This window comes from Staurois parvus, unplaced genomic scaffold, assembly GCF_062004578.1.
Source record: "Staurois parvus isolate SC_StPar_1 unplaced genomic scaffold, SC_StPar_1.0 ptg000005l, whole genome shotgun sequence".
NCBI classification, from domain to species: domain Eukaryota; kingdom Metazoa; phylum Chordata; class Amphibia; order Anura; family Ranidae; genus Staurois; species Staurois parvus.
Window position 1 is genome coordinate 4,162,101 of NW_028317801.1, and position 11,069 is coordinate 4,173,169.

Below are 11,069 nucleotides of genomic sequence, written 5' to 3' on the forward strand. Positions count from 1 at the left end.
GAAACAGAGGAAGGAAGAGAGGATGAGGGCACTACTAGAAGGAGAAGAGGGCAGAGAAAGGTAGGCTGAGGCATAAGAGCTTGATAGATAGATAGATAGATAGATAGATAGATAGATAGATAGATAGATAGATAGATAGATAGATAGATAGATAGATGGATGGATGGATGGATGGATGGATGGATGGATGGATGGATGGATGGATGGATGGATGGATGGATGGATGGATGGATAGATAGATAGATAGATAGATAGATAGATAGATAGATAGATAGATAGATACTCTACACTAGTATGATTCTAAAATTTGCTGCAAATGGATATTTATTTTGTATTTATATATGATGATTAGAATTAATTTAGATCATTTTTCAAAGGCAGACAATTGCAGTGGAAACAATTCAGGGAACTTATGATGAGATGAACAGAGATGTTAGGCAGTGGTGATGAGCAGTGATTGATGTGTTATTTCCTATTACACACACAACACACAACACACACACACACAACACACACAACACACACACACACACACACACACACACACACACACACACTCTCTCTCTCTCTCTCTCTCTCTCTCTCTCTCTTTCCTTTCCTGGTAGATGCTGCAGCTTTAAAGATAAGAAGAGGGATCAGGAATGGGGGAGGAGAGAGTGCTCTAAAAAAAAAAAGAAAGTGGTGGGGGTGCGAGTGGGCGTGGCCTCCTGGTTGTCAATTTACTACTCAGGATCAGGGTCACGTGAGCCGGGGCTGCCCGTCTATTGGCTGCAGGCACGTGTCTAGGATACCGGGCTCCCACGTCACTTGTGAGGCTCTATTAAAAATAAGAACAAAAATCCAGAGTGAAAGTATTTCAGGTCCAGTGAGTGCTTCCTAAATTGTCCACAGTATAGAGCCTTTCACTGCAGCCCTGGGGATTATATACCAGCACAAAATAAGGACAGCTCTGCCTGGTGTCCCATTGATCTCCTTCCTCTGTCGGTGTGCATGCTGTGCACACAGCTCCCTACACCTTGTATTCTTTTCTAGATGCTCCTCCAAGCCATCTGTAGCCTTGATGCCTGCATGCTGCACACACCACCTGTCTGCCGGTCCCTGTGAAGGATTTACCTGCTCCTGCATGGAGATGAGCCCGACCTGGGGAAGAGAATGCTTTGGCTCGCAGCAGTGCTGAACCAGTGATCCGCGGGAGGAGCGCACCGGCCAGCCTGAGATCTTCTGGTTGGTGGGGGGATTTGAATGTGTAGGTGACTGGGCAGGCAGCACAAAAAGGGTTAAAGGCAGAGGCAGCTCGTGTGGACTTACAGCATGGAAGAGAATGACCAGAACCACAGGGAAGTGGAGCAGCACCAGGAGTCAGGGAATGATTCCAACCGGGGGATCCTGCTCCAGGATCCAGGGAACCACCAGCCCCACGGCAGGGTCACCAACTTCTTCATTGATAACATCCTGCGGCCGGAGTTCGGGAGGAGGAAGGAAGCCCACAACGATGAGCTCTACCTGGGCAGGGACAGTGTGGCTCGGACTGGGACTGAGCCCAGCCAGCACCGAGGTACTGTTACCGAGGGAGAAGGGGCATCCAAAGCCATCACTGTCACCCAGGACAAGAAAAGCGAGGTGGCCATGGAAGGAGCCCTCAAACCCAGAGCCATGAGTGGGGACCTTTCCTTGAGCTCGGACTCTGATAGTTCTCAAGCCAGCTCCACCAACAAGAAGCAGCCTATGTTGTGGCCAGCCTGGGTCTATTGTACCAGGTACTCAGACAGACCTTCATCAGGTAAGACCCACTGGGCTTCCCACCAACCAAACCATGTGGTTTCACCATGCCTTGGTGGCTTCTTCTACAAGAACCTGCCATCTGGAAGTTTGAGAACTGGAGGTAAAAAATCACTCTGTATAGCAGAAGAGAGGAACTGTTTTTTATTTTTACTTGGGACTCGGTCAGTAGTTAGAATCCAAATGCCCTAGCCACAAAAATGGAAATTGCCAAGATCATATTTTAGCACTAGGCTTTAATTTGTCAGCTAATTAGCGTCAGCTCCGCTTCCTACTAACAATTAGACGTAGGAAGGGGTTTGCATTTTAAATGAAGCATCATTTGGGGTTTCATTTTCCTTACGTAATTTATTTGTCACAGAATATTATGTGTTGTCAGCCTTGCTCTAGTCTAATATAAAACTGTGTATTTCGCAAACTATACATAATAATCTGAAGGAATAGAACTGAATATATATATATATATATATATATATATATATATATATATATATATATATATAATGGCTGTGCATTTCTCAAACTATACATAGCAATCTGAAGGAATAGAACTGAACATATATATATATATATATATATATATATATATATATATATATATATATATATATTCAGTTCTATTCCTTCAGATTGCTATGCATAGATTGAGAAATGCACAGTCTTATATATAGGACTGTGCATTTCTCAAAGTATTAAATATCTATAGAAATTAATAGTTCTATAGAAAAAAAAGAAAAAATATATATATGCAATGCTTCCTCTCTCTCTCGATATAGTTAGATAGAAGACACACACACACACACACATATGTGTGTGTGTGTGTATATATATATATATATAAATACTGATATTTTATATAGAAATATATAGATAGATAGATAGATAGATAGATAGATAGATATAGATATATATGTAGATGTTCATATATGTTTATATCTAGATACCTTTTGTTCTATTGCTGTTGCTTCAACTTCAACATTCAGATGGTACAGGCCAACAAAATTGACCTTTATCTCTCTTCACTTTTAACTCAGTTAAAATTAATAACTATATATTCCACCGGCTACTTTATCTCCTAATATTACCACCCTAAAAAATAACTTCATATATAGCATATCCCTATTTGTATTTTTTCAATCACTTATAATATGTTTATGCAGCCAGGAGGACTAATTAACTAGCTGCTACGCAGTACAATTGATATATTATTAATATATTATTTATATTATGAAGGCATTGCATACTATCAATGAGATTGTAGTACAATACATGAGGCAGTTTCACTGGCTCTTTAAATTAAATAAAGCAAACAAAAAATAATACATGAATCAATATGCCTAGTTTATTCGAGAAGAGAACAGGTTTAGCTTTCAAAACATTTGACATATTGAATAAAAATAAAAATAATAGAGGATCCAGCCGGATAGAGCGCTGCTAGGAAAGTGGTACCCCCTACCTCTTTTTAGAATGGAATGTTCTTATAGTAGAATTATTTATGATCTGGGATTTTCCGTATACATAATGTGCATTTGTGACTTCAAAGGCAGTCGTTTTTAATCTGGGTGTGTAATAGTATATAGCCAATAATATTTGATTTATTGTAGAAAAAAAATACATAGGGCGTATCAGGAATACAATCATTTTTCTTACCCTACTATTTTTATTGCTGGTATAATTATCATTATTACACATTTTATATATATATATATATATATATATATATATATATATATATATATATATATATAACATTTTGATTGATATTTTAGATTTTCTAATAAAGATTTGTAAAGAGAAAAGGATCCCAATGTAGGGGGTGCTTTGACAGAGTGTGTAGCTTCCCTGGGCATGCACTGCACCCTGCCTGGTAACGGCACAGCCAGTGGGTGCTGCAGAATATATATGAGCTTCAGCTGGAACTGGTACTATACATTGTAAGAGGGTGGATGAGATGTTTCCAATGAAGAGCAGGATTGGAGCCCACGTGTCCCAGATCTGATCTGTGGGTGAAGGAGGCTGAATTGATGGCAGGTTGTAGTAAAAACACGTGTATGGCTGTGCGTAAAAAATACAGGATGGAGGGAGTGCGCAGATCTGACTACAGAGCGCAGGGGGGAAGCCTGGCACAATGCAGCGCCTGGAGCCTGCACATAGCAGGGCTGTAGTGAGCCTGTTTCTATCTATCTATCTATCTATCTATCTATCTATCTATCTACATATCTATCTATATCTATCTATCTATCTATATATATATATATATATATATATATATATATATATATATATATATATATATATATGGTTTGCTATGAGCAGCATCTGCATTTATATGATCCCAGGTATCCATGATCAGCTCCAGAGAGAGAGGCAGGCAAGGATCTGATATATACAGGCATAGTGGAGAAGGCAGAGGGGCATCACAGAGGCAGCAGAGAGGGAGGGATATTGAAGACATGGCAGTAAAGATGGAGGAGGGAGAAGCAGGACACTGGCTATAGATGCAGAGTAATAGGGCATTTATTTGGGCACACAACACGATGGAGGGCAGCTAAACCTGCAGAAGGGGGTTGAAGGAGCACAGAGGGGGCCTCAGAGGGAGATCAGAGGCTGGCAAGGTCTTGGCAGTGCCAAGGGAAGCTGAAGAGGCAGCTAAGTGAGACAGAAGAGATTGAGAATGATGTGTCTGGCATTGATTTGCCTCCCAAGCGATACATACATGGCAGCAACAACAGCAGATCCGTCCCTGCTACTGAAACATGGACACGAGATTGTACTGCAAGCTAGCAGTCCCCCCTCATCTTCCACACACAATGTCATACAGATTAGGGGGAAGGAACCCCCCAAAGCATCCGCATACATTTTATAGCATGTTTCATTATTAAAGGGCTGCGGTGGGCAACGTGAAGCAAATAATTAGCTGGGCTGAATGACTAATGTATGTCTGCTGTTAATATTTCAAGTGTAGAGAGAATGAAGTGGGGAGAAGGGAGGGCAGGAGGAGGCCTCTGTATACCCAGTGTACCTCCTGCCCCTGAAATACCAGAAAACGCAAAATAAAGAAGGAATAGTCAGCAATACCATCCCCTATTTACTGATACTGGTATAATATCTCATCCGACCAACCAGCAGTATGTAGCATGGACACTTTGGGGGGGAGGGGGGGGATTTACTAAAACTGGAACACTTAGAATCTGGTGCAACTGTGCATGGTAGCCAATCAGCTTCTGACTTCAACTTGTTCAATTAAGATTTGACAATAAAACCTGGAAGCTGATTGGTTTCTATGCAGAGCTGCACCAGATTTTGCATTCTCCATTTTTAGTAAATTACCCCCTTTTTATTAAGCAAACAGTAATGTACAATGTGTACCAACCCAAAATAACCAATCAGATTACAGAGAAGAGCAATGAAATGATTCCCTCTGATGTTTGTCGTGGGATAATGTACTCCGCCACTACCTCTGTGCGCTGCAAAAATTATATCAGTTCTTGTACTTGTGAGACCCTTCTCTGTACCTTGCACAGAAATCTCTCTCTATCTATGATATATATATATATATATATATATATATATATATATATATATATATATATATATATTTAATGTATTTTTCCTAATCTCATAGTTTTCTATCGATATCTATCTATCTATCTATCTATCTATCTATTTATCTTGCTTCTATTTATCCATGTGTAACTTTAATATCTCTCTCCCTCTCTCTCTCTCTCTCTCTCTCTCTCTCTCTCTCTCTCTCTCTCTCTCTCTCTCTCTCTCTCTCTCTCCTTAACTCTGTATTCAAATAACTATCTATCTATCTATCTATCTATCTATCTATCTATTTCTTTCTCTACATATCTATTTATCTTTCTTCTATTGTGTCTAACTTTAATATTTATGTCTCTCCTTTTCTCTATTTGACATTATCTATGTGTTATATTTTTACCAATATTCTTCTATTTATTCATCCTGCTTCTATTTATCTATGTCTAATTTTAATCACTCTCTCTTTCTCTCCTAACACCATTTTCCAATATCTGTCTCTCTTTATCTATCTCTGTTCACGCCTATCTATCCCTCTTTCTATTTATCTTTTTTTTTTCTATTTATCTATGTCTAGTTTTAATCTCTCCCTCTCCTTAACCCAATCTTCCACTATCTATCTATCTATCTATCTATCTATCTATCTATCTATCTATCTATCTATCTATCCTGTCCTCACCTATTTATCTTTTTTTCTGTTTATGTCAAGACATTCTCTCCTTATTTCTATCTTCCATTCTCTCTCTCTCACTCTCCCTTTTACTCCAACTGAACAGTGTAAAACAGTGATTTCTTTAGTAAATCCCCTTCTTAAGCAAACCAAAATGACCAATCTCTAACTGATCATTTATTAGGGACAAAGATTGCCTGTGTGAACGTGAAAATGTGTAAAGCTTGGAATGTCTCTGACTGCTTCTGATGGGATATTCTGTGTTTTCAGGTCCCAGATCCCGAAAACCAAAGAAGAAGATGGTCAGCAAAGAGGACAAAAGGCCCCGGACAGCATTCACTGCGGAGCAGCTCCAAAGGCTCAAAGCTGAGTTTCAGACAAACAGGTATTTGACCGAGCAGAGAAGACAAAGTTTGGCTCAGGAACTGAATCTTAACGAGTCTCAAATTAAAATCTGGTTTCAGAACAAACGAGCTAAAATTAAAAAAGCGTCAGGGAGCAAAAACTCTCTGGCACTACATCTGATGGCACAAGGACTCTATAACCACTCCACCACCTCCAAGGACAGCAAATCAGACAGCGAATAGAAGCAGATGGTGGAGCCAAGAAAACAAGTCTTACAATGCAATAATTTAAACAACAAAAAATACACGAATTTTAAAAAATGGCGAAAAAAAAAGTTGACAAGGGCCAGTGTACAAAAATTATACCAGCATCTTGCTTCTGTATGGGGACAAAAATTCGCAATATTATATGTAAATAATTTACAGGCAAAAACTAAAAAAAAATCCAAAATATTCGCTCCTGAACTATTTTTGTTTCCTTGTTTGATGGGATTGAGATTCTATCTTTACCGATTATTTTATGCTTAACGCTTTATTTTATACTAAGCGACGTTTTTTGGGTTTTGGACGTTCATGTGATTGAACAGCTCTGCTAAAAGTCCAAAGATTAAACTGCTGCATTTTTTCGCACTACTGTGAAATTTAATAAATAGCTAATATTTGTCCTAAGTTTTTATATTATAATTTTTGTGTTATCTTAAAATAAAAAAGCAGGAACGATGTTTTATCGCATTGTATTAAAACGTATACATTTTTCTCTTTCTTTTTAAAAAAATGTTTTAATAGTTGTGTAAAGAGTTGCAAAAATATGATTTATTTATACATGAAGGGGATGATATAGTTTTGCACTTAGGTCCTGTTTATTTGGATTTGTTCTGGGGAGGAAAGGGTTTGGGTTATCATCAGAGCTAAGAGCAAAAAGGAGGGTGTCACTCTATAATTTTATATGTCAGTTTGGTATATTTTTGTCTCACTGCTGCAATACTATTGCCGTTCGTACAGCAAACTGGCATCCAATCAGCTTGGCAGAGGATGCCACCCCCTTGCGGCAGTCGGTGTCTAAGCTCCACCCACTGATTACCCACTCACTTCCCAAAATACTCTTTCTTAGCATGGAGCTCCTGCCATCCTTATCTGTGACACCGGCTTATTGGTGACTAGCAATGACATCTATTTACTAATACGACCTTCTCATTGCCTTCTTGCTCTTTTCACATTCCTGCAACCAGCCATCGTTATATTATGCTGTTTTTTTGTACACCGCAAACCAGGAATTCAATTTGTAAATTCTATGTATTTCATTGTGTACCCCCGTATACTAACAGAGCAAATCAAAGCCCAAGGCCAGGCACAACGGGGTAAAAATATCTGCTCTACAGTCTGGGTTTAAGTCAGTTCGAGGCCAAATATGAAGGGTTAAAATATTGCTAGGTCTTCAGTTGGTTGTCCAACTCAAAGGGTTAACATGTAGTGCAATCTCGGAAAAGTCATAGTAAGATGGGTACCATATACTTGTGGTAACATTCTGGATAAGGCATAGTTACCCGGATGTACAACACAAAGGGTTAACATACTTGTAGTACAATTTTGGAGAAGGAATGGTCAAGCTGGGTGGCCTACACAAAGGCTTATCATATTTGTAGTACAATCTTGGTTAAGGAAATGTCAACTCGGTGTCCTATCCACAGGGTTAAAAAATACTTGTGGTGCAATCCTGGGTAAGCCATAGACACCTGCACAAAGGGTTAAAGTACTTGTCCTACAGTCTTGGATAGGTCAGTGACCTAGGTGTCCTAAGCAAAACGTTTGAATATTTGTAGTACAATCTGGAATAAGGCATAGTCAGCTGGGCATCCAACTCAAAGGGTTAAAACACTTGTAGTATGAAAGAGGCATAGTCACCTGGGTGTCCTGCACAAAGGGTTAAACTACATGTAAAACAGTCAAGGATATGACATAGACACCTTGTTTACCTAAACAAAGGGTTAAACTACATGTAATACATTCTTGGATAAGACGTTGTCAACTAGATGTCCTACACAAAGGGTTAAACTACATGTAATACAGTCTCAGATAAGGCATAGGCACTTTGGTGTCCAACACAAAGGGTTAAACTACATGTAATACAGTCTTAGATAAGGCATAGGCACTTGGGTGTCCTACACAAAGGGTTAAGCTACATGTAATACAGTCTTAGATAAGGCATAGGCACCTAGATGTCCTACACAAAGGGTAAACTACATGTAATACAGTCTCATATAAGGCATAGGCACCTGGGTGTCCTACACAAAGGGTTAAACTACATGTAATACAGTCTCAGATAAGGCATAGGCACCTAGATGTCCTACACAAAGGGTTAAATACTTATAATACAACCTAGGGTAAGACATAGTCAGATGTGTATCCCACACAAAGGGTTAACATACTTGTAGTACAATCTTGGATAAGGCATAGTGAGCTAGATGTCCTACACAAAGGGTTAACATACATATAATACAATCTTGGGTAAATCATAGTGAGCTAGATGTCCTACACAAAGGGTTAAACGTCCCCAGTAGCCAGGGATCGGTTCTTGTCCATTAGATACCATTTCACACACAACGTGTTACATATGTGAAGTGCAGGCTTGGACGGTAAGTGGGCCTCACCTACCTTGCAGGGAATATTGCACATCTGACAGATGTCTATACAATCATCTGCAGAGCTATTCGAATCTCTCAACACAAGATTTAACCCCTTGCTGGTCATTGCTTTGTTGCTGTTTAGGGAGCTCAGTATAGTCTCATAGGCATGAAAGGGTTATATATTGGGAAACCGGTTGTGGGTGTTCCCACAAGTTTGATGGGCGGGGCTAAAAGGAACACGAGGGCGGGGCTACCTAACCAACTCATCTATTCCAGAGGATGCAAATCATATTGTTATTATGTAGCATCCAATCTCAATACAACAAGCAACTTCGTCCTCCTCCCAATAAAAAGCCCCAAATCAGTGTAAATATAATGTTCCCATATGCTTGGTCCGAGTCACAGCTTCCTCTTCTTTTTACAATGTATGCCCTTGTAAATAATAAAGAACACACGGACCGCACATTCGGGATCTTTTCTGCTCTAGACTTTTTTTCTCAGTGCCATTACAAGTTGAATGTTCAGTTCTAAACTGTTAGACGAGCCTATATTAATGTGTTCAGGATTCAGGACTGTCACCTCTGAGGGATGAATGTTCTATATTTGCCTTAAACTACTCTCTTCGTATGGTTATGCTATACATAAAATAATATAATGTATACTTCAAGAAAAAAAACAGAAAAACTCATATGGATGTTGTTTCACCCTCTTCTGCTAGTTTTAGGGGGCAAATATATCGCTTTATCACTGGAAACTAGCATCTTTATGTTAGTTTTTACGTTTATGAAATATGGCCTGACGTTTGTAATTTTATGATTAAGATATCACTCCATATTGTGTCTGTTCAGTCCTCCAAAAATGCATCAAATAAACCATTTTATTATGCCCATAATGTGTTGCATTATGTGTTGTAATATAAACAGCTGCTATAAAAGATATCAACTGCAATGATCAACAGGAATATCAGCACGAATAGTATTATTATTATTATTAGCATAGTTGTTGTTGTTGTTATTATTATTATTATTATTATTATTATTATTAATAATAATAATAATAATATTGTTAGTAGTAGTGGTAGTAGTATAGTTGTTGTTATTATTATTATTATTATTATTATCATTGTTGTTAGTAATATTATTATTCTTATTATTATTATTATTGTTAGTATTATTATTATTGATGTTGTAATAATAATAATAGTTGTTGTTGTTGTTATTATTATTATATACAAAGAAGCAAAACAACATTTTTACAGCACTCTCATATCAAATATCTTGATATTAGTAACAGGAAAAAGACAATTGCAGTAACAAGAAGAATAAATAATAATAATATACAAAAACAGTTGGACATACAGACTAATACTAGAATTTCTTTTATTGTAGACCTACTTCAGTCTTTTTTTTCTTTATTTTTAACTACCACATAAATTATTAGTTACGTATCAGATAGTAAACTGAAAGAAAATCCTAAAGTTCAACAAAAACTCTCAAACCTCCCCGAATTTCCAATCTCTTCTGTCTCTCCCCAAGTGTAAAATACAACCACTTATGTGTTTTAAATGTTATTTGTTTTTGCAATGTCAAACACAATTGAAACACGTCTTTGGCAATGGGAAGTTGGCATGATGGGAAGGGGAACTCAACAACCTGGAAGCATGGGCAAGCTGCACAATTCTGGCCAAGGATTTGTGTGGCATGGGGAGACATTATTAACTTGTAACACTGAGGGAGATGAGCAGAAGAACAGAACAGCAGGTGAATCCACAGCCTTGCCCTGTGTGCTATGGGTTCCACTACCCAGAAGGGAGGTGGAGAGAGCTCCCTCCGGCGCCCAAGGGGTTAAATCACCATGCGGGGATGGCACATGTTACATAGGCACCTCAGTAGGTAATTAAAACATAAACTTGACAGAGGAGGTGACCCGGTATAAGTCAATGAGTCATAATCAATAGCGAGTTCACCTTAATTTATTTGCTGTACATCTATGGATCCTCCTGACCAAGAGGAGTTTCATGAATACACAAATGGCCATGTATGTGCCATAGATTCAGGTCCAGAAATGTAGACATCTGTCTGATGGTTCTGGGTTTATTGGAAAACATTATTT

At 38.5% G+C, this 11,069-nt stretch overlaps 1 protein-coding gene across 2 annotated transcripts; it reads left to right on the plus strand.

Moving 5' to 3' along the window:
* The first annotated feature begins 767 nt into the window (after window positions 1-767).
* EN2 (engrailed homeobox 2) lies at window positions 768-9,849 on the plus strand. 2 transcript variants are annotated; one of them, XM_089692762.1, is made up of 2 exons: window positions 768-1,882; window positions 6,260-9,849. In XM_089692762.1, the coding sequence occupies exons 1-2, from the start codon at window positions 1,312-1,314 to the stop codon at window positions 6,574-6,576; spliced, it is 888 nt and encodes a 295-aa protein (XP_089548888.1). In that variant the 5' UTR covers window positions 768-1,311; the 3' UTR covers window positions 6,577-9,849. The 2 variants fall into 2 exon arrangements, with proteins under 2 accessions (XP_089548888.1, XP_089548950.1); XM_089692824.1 differs by having other exon boundaries at window positions 776-1,780.
* Window positions 9,850-11,069: the final 1,220 nt, after the last annotated feature.

Excerpts from the sequence above, each read along its gene's own strand:
- EN2 (XM_089692762.1), top strand. The coding sequence starts at position 1,312 with ATGGAAGAGAATGACCAGAACCACAGGGAAGTGGAGCAGCACCAGGAG. Across the intron at positions 1,883-6,259 it reads TGGAAGTTTGAGAACTGGAG|GTCCCAGATCCCGAAAACCA; the intron begins GTAAAAAATCAC and ends CTGTGTTTTCAG.